At 30.9% G+C, this 10,867-nt stretch overlaps 1 protein-coding gene across 1 annotated transcript; it reads left to right on the top strand.

The window, feature by feature from the left end:
• The first annotated feature begins 5,936 nt into the window (after positions 1–5,936).
• LOC126732426 (serine/threonine-protein kinase SAPK2) lies at positions 5,937–10,208 on the top strand. The gene is made up of 9 exons (XM_050435271.1): positions 5,937–6,273; positions 6,489–6,563; positions 8,060–8,161; positions 8,662–8,715; positions 8,837–8,929; positions 9,015–9,107; positions 9,217–9,321; positions 9,405–9,503; positions 9,597–10,208. The coding sequence occupies exons 1-9, from the start codon at positions 6,154–6,156 to the stop codon at positions 9,873–9,875; spliced, it is 1,020 nt and encodes a 339-aa protein (XP_050291228.1). The 5' UTR covers positions 5,937–6,153; the 3' UTR covers positions 9,876–10,208.
• The last annotated feature ends 659 nt before the right edge of the window (positions 10,209–10,867 follow it).

Genomic DNA, 10,867 nt, shown 5'->3' with positions numbered 1-10,867 from the left:
CCTACCCAAGTGAGGATTGATCCCCCTCCAAAAAATAAGGTAAGGATTGATTGGTTATTAGTTTATTACACCTCAAAATTTGATTTTGACCCTTTGGATTTAGTTATAACTTATATGTGCGATTTGATGGCCTTGTTTGGATTGTAGCACTAATGTTAGGCCAGGTGCTTTACATTGTTTGACCTTTGAACTATAGTGCTTTTTGTGCCATCCTAATGGATTTACTATAAATAAAAAAATAAAATAAAATAGCACTATAGTTTTTTTTTATACAAAATAGCACTATAGTTCAAAGCACAAACAATGTAAAACACCTGGCCTAACATTAATGCTAGAATCCAAATAAGGCCATCAAATCGCATATATGACTAAATCCAAAGGGTCAAAATCAAATTTTGAGGTTTAATAACTAATAACCAATCAATCGATTCAATCCTTAATATTTTTTTTTCCCGGGGGCAACGTAAGGCATGAGGAAGCAAATTGATAAGGTGCCCAAGTCAAGGCAAATTGAATACTATAAAAGTAGATCATAAGCTACTAGCAAGAAAAAATCGTCAATTAAATTCGAAGAGTCTTAGGTTTGGGATGACATATATTAATTGGTACACGATAAAAATGATATTACTAAGGAAATATGTAAAAGTGATTTACCAATGATAACTTTTCACCCTTATAACTTGTTATAAAAATAATATGACTCTTACCTCCTTATGGTTATTATAATTATTTTTTAAAACAGAGAAGTGGTGTTCTAACTTTTGGTCAGGCTATTCTACTCCCAGCTAATGAGATACAATGAAAAATCCTATAGACAAGTAGTACGGTGTATTAAACCTAAAACATTCAAGTATATGTCATGCTCTATTGTAATGAACTCATCACCCTGATACTCCGTCCCTTGTGGTTATTGTTATTATTATTTGAAATTTTACAATTATATAACCAATATTTTTTATATAGATAATTTCAACTTATAATATCCGCTTCTGATGATAACTCTTTATTATTAAATCAAAACAGCAATCGATTTTTAGTGTAGGCGAGGATTGAACCCTAAATTTCTTATTCAACTATCAAAGACTTTACCGATTGAGCTAATTAGAACCTAAATCATATGACCAATATTTTTTTTGAGAGAATTTAAATTTATGATATTGCTCCTAATGATAACTCTTTTATTATCGAAAGTCTAATGGCACAACAAATACCACAACTCGTTATATTGGCGAGTTGTGATTGGTGGAGGAATGGTAGTGAATTCATATAAATACAACTCCCTACTAACCATAATTTGTCACATTAATAAATTGTGACATTTATTGTACTATTTTATGTAGTACAAAATTTATTTTTTATCATCCGATCAATCAATTTCTGGTACCGAAAAGATGGATTCTCATCTCTTATCTTCAACTGATTATGAAGATTTGTACAATTATTACCGACCTTCTGCAGAGAAAGACATCTGTTGCCTTGTTGGTCGTCCTGGTCCACAACGCGTGACTACATCATCTATTATTACGCACGCTTCGGAAAATGAATGAAAATGCAGTCCCCTCCGTCCCAATAATAAGTGGGGCCCACTATGGAATTGCCAACCAACGCTCTGTGTCCTCCCTTCTCCACCGTCCACGTCACTTTTTATCTTCCTCGTAATTCGCAAACCCTGTGTTAACTTCTCGAGTAGTGCCAGGGACACTACTCTGACTTTTCTATTGTTCACAGAATAAAAAATGTTTTTCTTTTCTTTTAGACCTCTTTTTAAGTCAATAATAATTCCCCATCATCACTGAGAGTATATATGAAAATAAATACTCGCCCTAGCTCTAATCTCTATAATAAGCAATTAAATAACCAATATATATATATATATTCTTGATTTTCATCATATATATATATATATTATGCAATTAAAAACAAAAGAAAATTTTACTTCTTGATTTTCAATGAAATTTTTGAATGGATTTATCAACGATTCTCATAAACATGAGATATATTCCCCTTTTTTAAAAAACTTTTCCTAGATTTTTTTTTTTTAAAGAAATGTTATATCCACAATATTTTCATAACAAATCTTACGTGATAGATTATTATAAGTTGTTATTGGTTGGCTAAAAAAATAATTTCAATGATAAGTTCAAATTAGAATTGTGGGGGCCGGCCCAGAAATGATGGGCTATTCCGAACTCAGGCCCATCCGAGGAGCTTACTATCCGAGGAGGAGCCTCGTATGCAGCATTACCAACCCCAGCAGCTCCAAGGAAACCCGTCCGAGAAGCAATTCGTCCTCGGACATCATGAAGCCAGACGAGAAACTCTGCTCAGCCACTTCAGCTCACCTTCCCCAACATATAAAACGAATTAAATTTAAAATATCTCACTGAAGGCTACCACCACATTAATTGCGCCCCAACCGCCCTCTTGGCCGCATTAATGGGGAAAAGACCCCTGAACAGTACCGCCTTGGCCTCTGCAACTCACAAAGAGTCTGATGAGGGCGTCTGATGGGACAGGTGCTCGAGTGGATGCTTGGATGGCTAACAGGTGTAAGGCTGGGATGAAAAGATGAAGACTATATAATGTAAATGAAGTCCCTCAAAGAAAGGGGGCAGAACTAGGAGAACTGTAAGAGAGAAAAAGAGAAATAAAATCAAACTTGAGGAATCCTTCTTGGTGTTCTTATTTTTCTTTCTGCAAGCAGTATACTACATGCAATAGACCCGCTAGTGTCATTGAGGCTAAGCTCTTTAACCCATTCTCTACAAGTATTTATTGTGGGTTGTGCTTTGGACCAGGGCCGGACCAACACCAGTTGGGCCAGGAAAATCGTGCAACTACAAGAATAAATAGCAACTAACCAGTTATAATTTGTTGTGAAATGCTGTGAAAATATTGTAAACTTAGTGCCTCTCTTTCTTTTATATATATTTTAAATATTTAGCACCAAATACATGGTATTTAAAGAAAAGGTTTAAATATATTTTTCTTCTTTTAAGATTGATCAATTTTAAATTAGTCTTGAATTTTCATAATATATAGTTTTCACTCTCCACCATTAAATCTTACCATTAACTCACCAAAAGCGTCATTTTAACTAAAAATTGGCATTATTATAATAATTGATGAAATAAATTATAAATTTTGAAATTCGAATCATTGGTTTAAAAGTAACCATAGACTAAGAGAGTTTAAAGTGTATTTTAGCTTAAAACTGTTCAATGACTACTTATTTGGAGTAAGTTTTGAAAGTTGAGTGATCGATTTAAAAATACTTGTCTTACATCTTGTTGAAAAATGAAGAAAAATTAAATGGGAAAAAAGCTTCTTCCAATATATTTGATGTTTTATTAAATAATTTTTAAATCATCAAAATATACATAAATATTAAAACAAAAGTATAAATCTATGTAAACAATCTATCTCACAATTTTTCCTAACCTATTTAAGTGATAAAAAAAAGTGATATAATAACCGCATAACATCAACAACAATTTTTATTTTATTTTGGTATATAAAGATAATTTTATTAAAAAAGAAAAAAGAAAAAGAAAAGGGACTAGGGAAGGGGAAGATACCCATCAATATCAACCAGGACCAACCAAGGATAGAATTGATGAGTTGAGATTCAGCAAAAAAAAAGAATTGATGAGTTGAGTAACTCGAGTCTAGTCATACAAAAAGAAGCCCAATAAGAAGAAATTTACATCACTAAAAAAAATATCCTAAAGGATGGAATGTTTGAAATTAGCGCTCGAATGGCCTAGTTTGAGCAAGAGAAGAGGTTATTTATGGCATCAACACACCAACAGTAACTTATCTGCTCTCCGAAGAAAACAAAACGAAAACGGGAAAAAAAGAAAAATACTTTTCTCCTGAATAAATGGTAAAAATAATATTCTAAAATATATTATATATATGTGACATTACCCCTTCAACTACATTTTTTTTTTTTTTTTTTTTTGGGAGGAGGAGGAAATTACATAAAACACTTATAAGTTTTCCAAAAAATATGGAACTCTTGAAATTTTGAATATAACACTTAAATTTTTTTGTGATATTGTTTTATGTATAAACCATTAAATATTTATAGAGTTGGTCATCTGATAAAATGCGTCCATATTATTTTCAAAAATATCTCAGAGGAGTTTTTTTTTTTTTTTTTTTTTTTTTTTTTTTTTTTTTTTGAGAATCACAGTGGAGTTTATATCACACTCAAAAATCACAATGGGTTAGATGGTAATACAATAATTAGGAATTGCAATCAAGATCTCAATGAAATTCTCAATTAAATGAGCAATTTTACATAGAAAAAATATTTAACAACATTTTTTACACTTATGGATTTGACAAGCTTGTATTAATTCTCATTTGAGCCCACTACTAACGTCATTTTTAATAATATTTTCTTTTGTTGAAAGGAAATTAGATTTATAAAACTAAGACATACAAAGTCTAGGGTACATAATAAATTAAGCATTAGCTAATAATTGGTACAAAACGCAAGAAGGGGATAAGATTATAAAATAAAAGAAAAAAGAAAAAAGAAAAAAGAAAAAAGAAAAAAAACAAAACAAAACAAAATAAAACAAATTGCTACTAAGGTTTCTTTGGCCAAAAGATTCGGACAATGATTCTTTTAATAATAAGTCATATTAACATGTATCAAAATTTGATGTGTGTATATACACTTTCTCTAATGATATTCAGTGTTTGAGGTGGAAATCAAAAAGATTTTGTATATTCTTCCTTTAAAAAATAATAATAATAATCTATCTATATACTACTATTTAAGAAACGTCCCCTATTTGGATTCTTCAATTTTGATGTCTAAAATACCCTCATCATACTCACTTACAAGTTTTCAACTAACAGGGATAAATATGTAAATTAAAATAATAGGGCTAAACATGTAAAATTACTAATTTAAAAAGTCCTAAATTTTAGATAGATTTGAAAAAACATTACCTACAAAATGGGAACACTCCCACTAATGACTAACCCACTTATTCTAACAAGCATTTCTAATATTTTGTTTAAAAATAAAAATAAAAATAAAAACACCTCACGTTCATTAAAAAAAAAAAAAAAACCAACTAAATAGATAGATATACAATTTTTAATCCTATAGATAGATACACACATTTGAAATAAGAATGTGTTTTCTATAAAAGCTCAAAGTACTCTCTTTTTGTGTGTGTTTTAATTCTTATCCCATCTCATGCAGATAAAATGACAAAATTTTATTCATCATTCTCAGAAAAATAACAACTTATTCTTATCCAAATAAACTTTGGAACCATTATCAAAATCAAACTTATCAACTAAAGCAACCGTTACAATAAGTAAAAACAAAACCCAAAATTTTAAACCTCCACCAATCCTTGGACGCTTCATCCGCTTCCTCTGTTTCATATCTATCAATATGTCTAATATTTATATTCTACTTAACAAACAACTTCTACATAATATGTTCCTTATTAATTGTTAAATTAATAAAAATTTTAATGTTGTGTATGAGAAGAGATTCTTTTGGCAATTAAGTTAAGAGATGTGATAGAATTTTGCAACTCTTTGATTAACAAATTTATATTTAATAAAAATTATAATAAATGTAAATTATTAACCTTTACCAAAATAAAAAAAATAAAAGAACTTCTCAGTATGCTTGATAATGCCAATGACTGAAGTGTCCGTATAAATTATTGATAATAAGATAAATACATAAACTACTCAAAAAAAAAAAAAGATAAATACATAATTACCAAAAGAGTCGTTGTGGACACGTTGCTCTCTTTTCTAGCGATTGACAAGTGGTAATGCCAAACGCTGAAGTGTACGAATCAACCACGTTCGGTCACAACTCAAAACTTCGTTGAGTTCTGCTTGAAATTATGACCTCTAATATTATGCCACTTGTAATCCGTGCTTCTTCTTGTGTGTCTCTCTCTGTCCTGAAGATTTTATTACTATTTGAAAGTCCACTGGGGGGGCTCACTAGCTCTAGCCCAAGCCTTGTTTGCATTGGTAGCCTTGAAAACCATAGGAATGCTCGAAGCAAACCAATAGAAGGATAGAGAGACACACACACAGAGATTGTTCTATACTTCTATATATAGGTATTTTCAATATTTGAGAATCAAAGAGCAAATAATGGAGCGCTATGAGATACTGAAAGATATTGGGTCAGGGAACTTTGGGGTGGCAAAGTTGGTAAGGGATAAATGGAGTGGTGAGCTCTACGCTGTCAAGTATATTGAAAGAGGCCCAAAGGTGCTCTATATGTAGCTTCATTTCTTACTTCTCTTTGATTTTTTGCCTTAAAGAACTAACCTTTTATGGACAACTTTTCTATGATCCTACCTTGGTTGTGTTTATTTATTCACTTTTCCATCAGGGTTGTGTGTGTTTTTCTTTTTCACTTTTTTTCTAGTGTGTTTTGGTTTTACGGGTTAATTGGCATTTCTTATATTTTTGGTCATGGACAGATTGATGAACATGTGCAGAGGGAGATAGTGAATCACAGGTCCTTGAAGCATCCTAATATAATAAGATTTAAGGAGGTATAGTGCTGTTTTACCAAGCTTTATAATTGCCATTTGCGATTATGCCTTATAGTTAATGAAAAGAGGTCTTTTAGGATTATTTATTATCCTTCCCAACTCGAAAGAACTTCAAAATATCAGACTTCTTTGTGCTCTTAATAGAATATGCCATGCCATTCCACTTGTTTTAAGAACTCTTCCTTTTTTCTTTTTCTTTTTTTTCAATGTTTATGCTCTTCAATTTTGATTCAATTGTATTTGAAATGGAATAACATCCTCTCTATTAAATTTTGGTTTTCTCTTTCAAAATAAGAGAGTCCTTAATATTCATTTATGTGCCTTGCAAATTAGAAGTTTCTTGAATTTTTGTACCCAGTTTGAAAGTGCAGTTTCTTCTCTTCATGAGGGATGCCTTCATAGAATTTTTTTTCTTTTAATTTTCATAGGTTGAATTATTTGAATGAATCGGATTCCAGTTTTCCAATTATCAATTTGGATAGGACTTTGATATTGCGCTTGCTTATAAGTAAAGTCAAAAATCAAAATGTTCTAATTCAATAAGATTAGGACAAGGGAAGAGAGTTTGGAATCCAAGTTGCTATTACGTAGTAAAGTTTTTCATTTTTATTTCTTCTATCATATTGGCAATGGAACAGAACTATAGACTACAGAGTGTACAGTCTTTTTTCTTTTGTGTGGAGAATCTAAAGAGTACAGAGTCAAATAGTATTTCTTATGCCTTTTTTGATAAATAAAGTCAAATAATTCTTGTAATTGAACTAGTCAAAAGAGTAATATAATCTTTTTTTAAGTAATATAATTACAAGGTTTGGAGATAGGCTGGGGGTACAAATAAATTCTTAAAAATTGAGGTTACAAATGCTTGGAGATATGGTTGTGAAGCCATGCGTGTGAAATGGTACACCTTTTTTCTTTTCTTTTTTTTTGGCTGAATGTGAAATGGTACACCTTTGAATCTAGCGTGTGGAACTCACACATGTTTATAATAAAATATAATAAATTTTAGACTTCAAGATAAGTACTAAGTAGCATGAGATTAGATTTTATAAGTAAAATACTACCACATTAAAATTTTATTTTCAAACAGAAGAATATGGACTATGCATGACATGCAAACACAATCTAAAATAAATAAATCCTAAAAGGCATGCTTTATAATAGCAGAACATTATTTGTTTATTACCATCGATTTACAATCCATGAGGGAGAAAGAAAAATCTAGAAAGAAAGAAGAGGGCATATAAAATAATACTTATAAGAGTGGTTGAAAATGTGAGGAACTTCCAATTGCTTTAGTCTTGTTGACAAGAAGAAATTATCAAATTAATATTAGATCTTTCTGTATTTGATTAAATGACTGAATTCCAAATCCTCTGTTTTTTTTTTTTTTTTAGGACATTCCTCTTCTTATTTCTGGCTCTTGCTTTTGTTGCTAATATGTATTCTACAAAGGGATTTAGCATATTGAGAACAAAGGGGCATTTTTGTTGTAGGTGTGTCTAACACCAACTCATCTAGCCATAGTCATGGAATATGCTGCTGGAGGAGAACTATTTGAAAGGATATGCAATGCTGGTAGATTCACCGAGGATGAGGTAAATTAAAATAGATAAGAGTCATCTATTATTATAAAATGTATACTAAATATGGTAATAAATCCTGCATTAATGGTTAACGCTAGCTAGGTATGGTACATATTTAAAATATTAAAAAAAAGTGTGTATAGTTAAATTCTCCTATGTATATAATGTTAATATTCTTAATGGGCATTCCATTCATCCTTTTTTTTAGATAGTTTCAACCTAGGGCGCTTGTGTCTTCGGTATTAACTATTATGGTATGCTTTTATGTGTAAAAGCAAATAAAACATATGACTGGCATGCTTTTGACTTCTTGGGCTAGAAAGGCCTATTATTGCAAACATATCGGTTGCAGATTTTATTTTAATCAATTTGACAACAAAAGATGTTTCTGATGGCTAACAAATTAATTGGTTTTTTCTCAATAGGAAAATAATTTTTTTAATTTTGGATTTGTGCATGGTTTCTATAAAATTTGTTCTTCTTAATTTAATTTTCTATTATGTCTGTATCAGGCCAGATATTTCTTTCAACAGCTTATTTCGGGAGTTAGTTATTGCCATTCCATGGTATCATTCTAAATTATAAATTGGATAATGTCTATAATATTTTAAATCTAGACCTTAAACCTTGCACCTCTTGCTGAATTGAAGATAAATCTTATTTTGATTTTTTTTTTAATTTTTCCAGCAAATTTGCCATAGGGATCTGAAGCTGGAAAACACACTTCTAGATGGAAGCTCAGCCCCACGTCTCAAAATATGTGACTTTGGCTATTCCAAGGCAGTGAACTTAGCAATTGTTCATTGTTCAATAATTAGTACAGCTAATTAAATTAAAATACTAATGATTTAACCTCATTTTACAGTCATCTGTGTTACATTCCCAGCCCAAATCTACAGTAGGCACACCGGCTTATATTGCACCAGAGGTCTTGTCAAAAAAAGAATATGACGGAAAAGTAAATTTTATTCCTTTTTTCTTCTAGAATTTTTTGTCATTATCACTTTATTACCAACTTTGATCACTTAATATGTGTGGCCATATTTTACTCCTTGAAAATTATGTAGATTGCAGATGTTTGGTCTTGTGGGGTTACCTTATATGTGATGCTGGTTGGGGCTTATCCCTTTGAAGATCCAGAGGATCCAAAAAATTTTAGAAAAACACTTCAGGTTAGCTATGATACCAATTTCATTTGACCACTTTTCAATGTGTTTATTGTGGTTAAGTAAAATATGCTAATTGTTTATGGCAGAGGATTCTTAGTGTCCACTATTCAATTCCAGACTATGTTCGAATTTCGTTGGAATGTAAACATCTTTTATCTCGAATTTTTGTAGCTAACCCCGAAAAGGTATTAAAACTTACACATTTTGGCTCAAAATTAAATTTTTGTGTCCTTTTTAATTTTTCCGATTTTTGTTCATTTGAGTTGCATTTTGTTTAGAGAATTACCATCCCAGAGATTAAGAAGCATCCCTGGCTCTTAAAGAACTTGCCAGTAGAGTTCATGGATGAAAATGAAGGTAATTGGCAAAATGATAAAGAAAATGATTCATCCCAAAGCATTGAAGAATTACTGTCCATAGTTCAAGAGGCTAGAAAACCAGCTGAATTTGGTGGTAGTTTTGTTGGGGGCAGCTTGGAATTGGATCTTGATGATCTAGAAGCAGATTGTGACATGGATGATATAGAGACAAGTGGGGATTTTGTCTGTGCATTGTGAGTGTTACTTTTTATGTGTAGCTTTGCCGGCCAAGTTCTCAGAAAAGCATTTGTGATAAGGTCCTATTTAAACGTTCAAAGGGAATCAAGTAGGTGACGTTTATTGCCCTTTTATGGACGTTTGCTGTCTTGGTTTGTGTGTGAAAAGCATCAGGGCATTCATGTTATATCTAAGTTGTGTTTAGCAGAACATGTGTATTTGACTCTCTCCTTTTTATGAGAGTTCTAGTTTATGTGTGATGAATTGTAATTTGATGAAAAAAAAAAAAGAAAAAAAAAAGATTGTGTTGGGAAAAATCCTTTATTTGAATAGAAAATGATAAAATAGTAAATATATAGTATCCAGGTAAACTTAGATGGTTAAATAAGATTTAGGTAAACTTAGATGGTTAAATAAGATTTAGGGTTTAATCATCGCTTACACCAAAATCAAAAATTGATTGGTATCTTAGTCTGATGATATGTTTGCTGTCTTGGTTTGTGTGTGAAAAGCATCAGGGCATTCATGTTATATCTAAGTTGTGTTTAGCAAAACATGTGTATTTGTCTCTCTCCTTTTTATGAGAGTTCTAGTTGATGTGTGATGAATTGTAATTTGATGAAAAAAAAAATACTACTGTGTTGGGAAAAATCCTTTATTTGAATGGAAAATGATAAAATAGTAAATATATAGTATCCAGGTATATTTTGATAGTTAAATAAGATTTAGGGTTTAATTATTGCCTACAACAAAACTAAAAATCGATTGGTATCTTAGTCTGATGATAAATAGCATAATCATTAAAAGATGTCGTCATAGATCAAAACTCTATCCAAAAAATAACATAGATTCCACAATCATAAAATTGTGTCAACGAATAATATTAAATCAATTTATTAAGAGGATAACATGTTATTATACTGTCATGATTAGGCTATGGAGTTAGTTATAAATCACATAAATTCTTCCTCCACGCTATCATAGTCAAAACCATACCCCCTTTCACATCTTAA

Source organism: Quercus robur, chromosome 6, assembly GCF_932294415.1.
Source record: "Quercus robur chromosome 6, dhQueRobu3.1, whole genome shotgun sequence".
Taxonomy (NCBI): domain Eukaryota; kingdom Viridiplantae; phylum Streptophyta; class Magnoliopsida; order Fagales; family Fagaceae; genus Quercus; species Quercus robur.
The sequence above is the reverse complement of the archived record's forward strand: the minus strand, read 5'-3'. Positions and strand labels throughout refer to the sequence as shown.